The sequence below is a fragment of the Oreochromis niloticus genome, linkage group LG20 (genome assembly GCF_001858045.2).
Source record: "Oreochromis niloticus isolate F11D_XX linkage group LG20, O_niloticus_UMD_NMBU, whole genome shotgun sequence".
NCBI classification, from domain to species: domain Eukaryota; kingdom Metazoa; phylum Chordata; class Actinopteri; order Cichliformes; family Cichlidae; genus Oreochromis; species Oreochromis niloticus.
This window is the reverse complement of record NC_031984.2, coordinates 10,528,353-10,536,194: the sequence shown is the minus strand read 5'-3', so window position 1 is coordinate 10,536,194 and position 7,842 is coordinate 10,528,353. Positions and strand designations below refer to the sequence as shown.

General features: G+C 38.2%; 1 protein-coding gene across 1 annotated transcript; it reads left to right on the top strand.

Annotated features, from left to right (window-relative positions):
- The first annotated feature begins 2,054 nt into the window (after positions 1–2,054).
- Positions 2,055–6,970, top strand: fkbp1aa (FKBP prolyl isomerase 1Aa). Its single transcript, XM_003438925.5, has 5 exons — positions 2,055–2,213; positions 2,317–2,364; positions 2,887–2,999; positions 5,649–5,820; positions 6,083–6,970. The coding sequence occupies exons 1-4, from the start codon at positions 2,177–2,179 to the stop codon at positions 5,778–5,780; spliced, it is 330 nt and encodes a 109-aa protein (XP_003438973.1). The 5' UTR covers positions 2,055–2,176; the 3' UTR covers positions 5,781–5,820; positions 6,083–6,970.
- The last annotated feature ends 872 nt before the right edge of the window (positions 6,971–7,842 follow it).

Sequence of the window (7,842 nt, the reverse complement as noted above, 5' to 3'; positions counted from 1 at the left end):
AGTCTTACAGACCACTCAAAGCACTTTAGACCACAAGACACATTTAACCATACATTACGTAGTGATTTGTTCTTTACTCTTTAAGCACTTACAACCCTAACTAATACAATTTAATCAAACATGCATATCTGCAGTATTCAGAGGAAACCCACACAGGCATAGTGAGAACATGCAAACTCGGCACAGAAACGGCCTGGCCTATGATAACTTTGACATTAGTGTGTGTGTGTGTGTGTGTGTGTGTGTGTGTGTGTGTGTGTGTGTGTGTGTGTGTGTGTGTCAAATTACACTTTTCACAATTTCAGTAACACTCGGATATTCGTTGATGAGTGTTTGCAGTCAAGTCAGAGTGTTCTATGCAAATTGTGGCCGACCACAGCAATCTGCTAGTGATCAAAGTAGTTGCGAGGAGGTTTCATTAACTGTGGAACACACCTTTTTCCCTAGAAACATGACTTTCAGATACTGTTCATCTGTTGTGGATAGTTTCTTACAACTGCCACTTCTTTTTTGGTCCTCCACTTTAAGGACACTGTACACGATGTCCAGATATGCCAAGTTTTCGGCTAATAACTCTTTGGGAATCACTTTAGTGGTGCAAAAATATTATTTCATACCTGTCAAACTGTGTTATCGTTGGCATTTTTCATACATTTAACTGAGGAAATAACTAGTAATTATGTGTTTTTGCAACAGATTGCTAGTAACAAAGTGCCTAAATATACAATTTAATGTTGTCTGTTAAGTGTAGACAAAAGACTGTTTCATCCCTTGACTTAGGTGTATTTTTTATGCTTATATGATTCATAGGTCGGTGTTAATAGGCTTAACAAAACAAAACAAAACAGAACAAACAAACAAAAAATTCTCAGGACTGGATTGAAAATGAGTGACATGGAAGCCAAAAAACCTTTTGAAAGCCTGGAGAACCAGTTCTCTTGCTTCCACATAGTAAAAAAACAAAAACAATACTGCAAATCCTCAGCCATCACAGATAAAAGTCACATCAGTTCATTTTCCATCCTCATCTGAAATAACAGGATGTTACGGTGGTAAGGTGTTGAACATGTGCCAGTGTTGTTCACTTTGTTGCGAAACATGGTGCATACGTGCAGGCGTGCTGTAGCTCTTCCCATCACGGTAAAGAAACAACAAAGAAGTCAGGTGGGGTGCGGAACATGGGAAATGAAACAGTCATTCAAGTTTTAACAATGTTCCAGATTACAAACAGTGTCATGCCGGCTGTAAACACCTATCCCAACTACAGATTTACCGTTTCAATGCTGAACCTAGTTGTTTTTGACTTTGCTGCTCTGTGTATGATGAGGAATTTGAAGCCCAGTTTCAGTTTTACTTCCAGATAATCTGCTTGATATAATTTGGTCAAACTAGATATAAAAATAGATGGTAAATAGATGTAAAAGCTGAAAAAAGGTTCAGAGTTGCAATAAGTGACAGCAGTTACTTAAATGGGTGGATGTTAACAAGAGTTTTTGATACCAGTGCCAGTATCAGTTCCCCCCTGTGCCTTTATCATTTCCCTTATTGTAGAAAACGTAGAGGTATGCAAGTTTCAACTGCAATATGTCCGATTAATTTCATCTGAGTTTTGATTAGCTGTTATAAAATACAATGCATGAAGGGACCTGAAATGCAAACATCCACTTTTAAAAGTGATTTTATTTTTTCACTGTGTCATTTCTTGTAATGCATTTCCTCCAAGATCTGATCTGTGCACAAGCCTATACATTTATACCTAAAAGTGTTTAAGTAACATGACTCCTCCAAGATAACCTAATACTACTTTAAATTGATTTTTTAATAATCCAAATCCCGCATGGTCATGGTCATCTCAAATGAGACCTTTCTTAATTGGGATATCTCCCGATGGGGTAAGACCTTAAAACTTAAATCATGCAGAAAACCCCCCCAAAACTTTTATATGGATGATAAACACTCATCTGACTTAAATGCTCGTCTTAGTATCACGCAATCTATAAAACGCTTACTTGGGCCTTGTTTCCAAGTAAGATATTCTTATAAAATTGTTATAATATTGCTTCATTGGTGGATTTTTCCTCCATCCGTGCCCACTCGCTCGTCAGGAGGCCGCCCATGCCTCCAGCTTCCGCTCGCATTGTAGGGTGGTCCAGAAGAAGGATACAGCGGAGCGAAAATGGGAGTAGAAATTCAGACTATAACTCCGGGTGATGGTGAGAATTGTGTGACTTGTTAAACAGCCTAATACTTGTTTTTATCCTGAGAGTGTGCGCTTCATTATTCTGTCACTTTTCTCTCTGTTTTTCCTGTTTTCAGGGCGGACTTTTCCGAAGAAGGGACAGCGCGTCGTGGTGCACTATGTCGGTGAGTGCGGAGGCTGGAGCTCCGAGATTTGGACGCTGATTTGGATGCTTTTTAACGTTTTGGATGTTTCCTGTAGCCATACCTGGGTGAAAGGTGTCTGACTGGGTGAAATGTGAGCCAAGTTAGTTTCATCTAACAGTACCCGAGTGCCCATTGCTTCTTCTGTTGGTTAGCATTGTAGCTAGCTTCTGTTAACAGACTGAATATTTTGACTGTTGGGCTATCATCAGCTATTCTGATGCTCGCGTACTTTTATTATACCCCCGGTCTTTTAAACCGGCCAGAATTGTCTTTATTTGAGGGACCGAAGAGTAGTTAAGTTCGTTGAGCTGAAGCCTCCTAACGTAAACTATCCGGGAACCCGTTATGCTAACGCTAGCATCACGGCTAAGCAGTTAGCTCATGTTGGAGAAGACAGCCGGGTGCAGAAAAGTGGGATTAGTTATCAACACGCCGAGCTCTGTGTCGAGTTAGATATTCAAACATGTCTAACCAGCCTTCGGACTCTTATTTCATCTCCAGGCACACTGGCAGACGGGAAAGTGTTTGACTCTTCGAGGTCCCGGGGCAAGCCGTTCAAATTTAAGATCGGACACCAGGAGGTGATTCGGGGATGGGAAGAAGGAGTAGCCCAGGTGAGCAAGATTTCCGCAATGAATACCTTTATGCAGGTATTACTTAACTAGCTATGTTTTCCTTACAACGGCCAAAAGTAACGATTATAATCTTCCTCTCTTGGGGGGCATGAAATGCTTTTATAGGTACGTTTAACTGCGTTGCTTATATTGGCAGGTATTTAGCCCAATCTCAGCTGTAGTGTCAGTAGTGATGAGTATGGAAAGAAATTTGTGTTACTCTAGATTCATAGTATTATTTTTTAGAACTGAATACATCCAAATAGCACTTAGTGGTCTCAAGTGATGCTGGAGCATCTCTGCTCTCCTCTATCTGCCTTTCCTGTTGCTTAAAGTGGCACAGAGCCTGTACCAGCTGTTAACACGCTGTTATGATACTTTGCCACCATTAACCCAGTGTAATTTTGCAATTGTTACTGTTAGAAATGCTTTATCTTTAATGATATAATGCTATGATGTTTGTTCTGTTGTTTCCAGCTTGTGTTTTAATGAACCATGTAAGATTTTGGGGGATTACATGCATGATCAGATGGGTGAACAGAAGACCTATTATGCCCAATTTAGTCTCTATATTTTTATTCATGAGTTCTGCTAAAGTAGCTATTTTAGGATTAGAAGGGGTGGGTGATATAGCCTTAAAATTATATCACAGTATTTCAAGAAAACTTGCAATAACAAGAACTGCTATGCGGGAAAAATGTTTTATTGATGCTTGCAGGCAGCAGTTTTTATAAGTGAAAGTAAATGAAGGGAATTTTCTGTTTCTTCTCTAGTAAGTTACTGTCGTTGATGGCACACTTCCTAATTTGAAGTGTGAATGTACTGAAACAAGGTGCCAGCAGCACCATTATGTCCAGTGACACAGCATAAATCAAATGTAAGCACAAAAGTAGCCTAGGCACTTGTTCTTCCCTAGAAAATTTAAGCAAAGTATAAAAGAACTGCTCAGTATTTTAGTTTAACAATAACTAAATTAACTCAGTTTCATAACTGTTCTGAAGCTGCACAGGATTGTCATCTAATAAAACCAAAAAATATTTTCTACCCGGGACGTTGTGTCTTTGGTCAAGCTTTTTATCCATCTGCGTAAAGTCCTGCTTTTCCACCATGTAACCATGTCAGTCATTTCTATCCACTGCTTGTGCTTCCACTCATGTGCCGTGAGGCTAGCCAGCGATGCTTGTTGGAGTGATCTGTGGACATTTGGGTTGCACATCATGAGCTGTTAGTATCTACATCTTTGTAGCCTGGTTGCAATTGGTTGTCTGTTTTTGCCACAAGTGGTAAAACAAGTTTGTTGTTTTCACCCGCAGCATGAATAATTTTCTTGCATATTTTGTAAAGCACTGTTCTGTTGGAGGTTATTAAAGTTTTTAGGTGCTAAATCGTTATTGGAGGATGACCCACGGCTGTCGCTCCCAGACGTGCCCGTAAACGCATGGTGTTACTATAGCAATGATATAGCTATATGACATTTTTATATCATATAAAAATTATATCTCTGTTATTGCAGATTCTCCATTAAAGATAACCCTTGTTTATCATATAGTGGCCCTTGGTGCAGCCACTCAGTTCATCCTCCATCTGAAACAAGCTGTTTTATGTCCTCTCACTTTAAAACAGTGATTTTCATAATGTGAGGTGCAGTCATCTCAGAAACATGAAGTGAAATAGATCTTTGTAATTTAATTAATTAAATTATTTATTTATTTAAACATGGTACTGTGATTAATTTCAATTAGCTTCTGAATAGGGATGTGCCAGAAAAAGTTTGAAAACCACACCTCCAAGCTAGCCTTCTTCTGAAATCCTTCATAAACATAGGATTTGAACCGTAGGTGGTTTGAGTTTCTGGGGTCCTGGCCTGAGGTGACTATATTAGGGATATCCCCTTTTTTGATGTCATTTAAAGGCAAGAATAGGGGAAAAAAATCTGAAGCCAGAGCTTTTGCCTCACATTGTTTGTTTTTGCGCTGACCTCATAATAAACATTATCCACCACTGTAACTGTACATATCTGACAGAAAACAAGAGGAAACATAATCACTGCACACTACATTAAACTGCTCTCTTATGATTGTGACATGCTAGCTTTCCCTGGCCAAGTTAGCGCCGAGCCTTGTTTTCATTTCCTTATCCAAAGAAGGGCCAAACATGGCTTATTTAAAGCTTTGCTAATCTGTGGATTTGCAGGTTACTCCTGTTTGTGCGCCATCTACTCTCAGCGTCTTAAATGTCGGTCCCATAACTGGTGGTTCATATTGTGTTCTTTGTCTAATTTTGTTTTTTAATGGTGGTTGGAAAACGGCTTGTAAGTATGTTACTGCCACCTTCTGGCAGCAGTAAAGCACAACATCCTCCCAACTGCTGGTAAAGCTGAAAGAAAATATATACTCCAGATACACATGGTTACACAATTCAGTTTTGTTTCTTCCTGCGTGCTTGCCCATCCTTACTAACAATGCCTTTGAATAACGCAGTTCACCATCACCACAAACTAACATTATGAAGACGGATTTATTGGATTGCCGTTGCATTTAACTGCAATAGTTTAAGCTAAACAGAGCCTGTTCTATTAAAAGGCCTTTAAATAAATCTATTACTTAGTTTGATGGCAGCAGTAGTGTTTCATTTCCATCTTCTCCACAGATGAGTGTGGGTCAGCGGGCAAAGCTTATTTGCTCACCAGACTACGCCTACGGCAGCAAAGGTCACCCAGGGATCATCCCACCAAATGCCACTCTCACTTTTGATGTGGAGCTGATTGGTCTGGAGGCCTGAAACTTGTGCACTCAACTTTAATTCCACTCAGATTTTCAGGGTGAGACGTGTTTAATAATGTGAATAATCAACATGAGTAGATTTGTAACACACGGCGCAATTAGGGAAACGTATGTATTAATGATCCTAAACAGTACTATCGCTCCCCACATGCTTACAGTGACTATACAGTTATCTTTTATCGCTTATGTCCAGAGATTAAATAGTCTGGATATAACAAGCTTTAGTGTCAGTAATCCACTCTTCCTCTCCTCCTTAATCACAGCTCTGAGCTTTTTTTTTTCTCTTCCTCCTCACTGCAGGTTGACTCCTATCTCGGGAACATGGAGGAAAAAGGTTAACAAATGATTCCTGCTCTTGATTCCTGCATAGGACCTATGTCTGTTGTTACACTATTTCACTCTCCTTTACATTTATATACAAGTCCTGTTTTGTCACTTGCTTTAAAACTTATATTATACTTTAGATTCCAGACAGTAATAAGTCATAGGCCATCTTATCACATGTATTTTGTCATATACTGCTTTGTATTTTTATGGTCATATTTTTTTTTTTGACTTAAGATTGACTTTATTGCCGCTGTTTGACTGACTAAATGCATCTGCCACCAGGACCACGTTTTAAGTGTCATAAATACTGAATCAGTCTCATTCCTGTGGCTTTGTGGCCTTTACAATAAAATTGTATTGATTGCGGGTAATGAATTGTCTTGATTCAAAATAAGAATAAATTGTTTGACACAATATTTTTATGAATTACTTTTGTTATGTACTCTTAAATAGAAAAATGCCCAGAACATGTCATAATCAGGGGATCAAAAATCAAACGTTTTCATGAAGAGCATTAGAGGACCTGGAAGATGGTCTTAATTTATGAGCCAAAAATACCTGCTTGCTTTAATATCCACAGCTAAAGGAGCAAAATTTTCCTCTAGGAACGGCTTATTCGAGTACATTAAATACTGATTTTTAAATAAAATGTTTATTTCTCCGAGTTATTCTGTGTCACTTCATAGCCCTTTTTTGTCATTTTAAGCCACAGTCAAACAGGCCTAGTGACCCTGGCAACCAGCAGTTGTTAGGGAAAAATGTGCATTCCCTGATGCAACCACATAGGGTATAAAATGTTAAATTCAGCTGTTCAATGGATGCTGCAGGATTCAGAGACTTTAATTTGTCAACTGGCTTCTAGGCCTGTTACTGGGGCTTTGCACTGATGCATGAATAAGGCGATACTCTACAGGTGAACAGGGTATAAAATACCACCGTGTTATTTCCCCAAGTTAATCTTAAGTAAGGAATATTGAGTGTAATAGTTTTTAAGTCTTAGTTTTATTAAATTTTTCACTTTTTTTTTTTTTTTTTTTTTTTTTTTTTTGAGCAAAAATTGGACAAAGCTCAGTTTTGATGGCTGCTTTTTACAGAGCTATATTTGTGTTTGTTTGTTTTTGTAATGGTTTTAAAAAAAAATAAAATTATTGTTTTTTCTGTATTCCAAACTTTGAGTTAGTTTCATTTTCTTTCAAATGTGACATCAATTTTTATCTGTTTCCATTGTGTTTTGTGGTTGGTGGAATATTCTTGTTTCATTTTATTAACAAATTAATCCAAAGATTCTTTGCACAGCATATTTTTGATATATTTTCTTGTTTCTCCAGACATAAAAAAAATGACCTTTTCACCATGTTTTCAAGAAATCAGATTGATATATTTATAAATCTTTAGAAACTTCAATAATATAACACAGAATCGAGCTGGGGATTTTAAAGGATGTAAGTGCTACTTAAATGGAGATTTCTGGCTCAGAATACAGAAGCTACTTTGGGCTGTTACCTGTTCACATGGGGTCGCCACAGCAGGTAGCTCCACATGTTTGATTTGGCAGTTTTTATGCCGGGTGCCCTTTAATGCTGCAACTACAAAGGGATTTGTGTCTCCTCCCAGGACTAAACTGGGGATTTTTCACCTGTTAGGTGAATGCATCAAGCTCAGAATATGTGAGAAAAAAATCAAAGGAACCTTTAAAGATATACATTGTAAAAATGTTCTTGTAAAACTTTAAG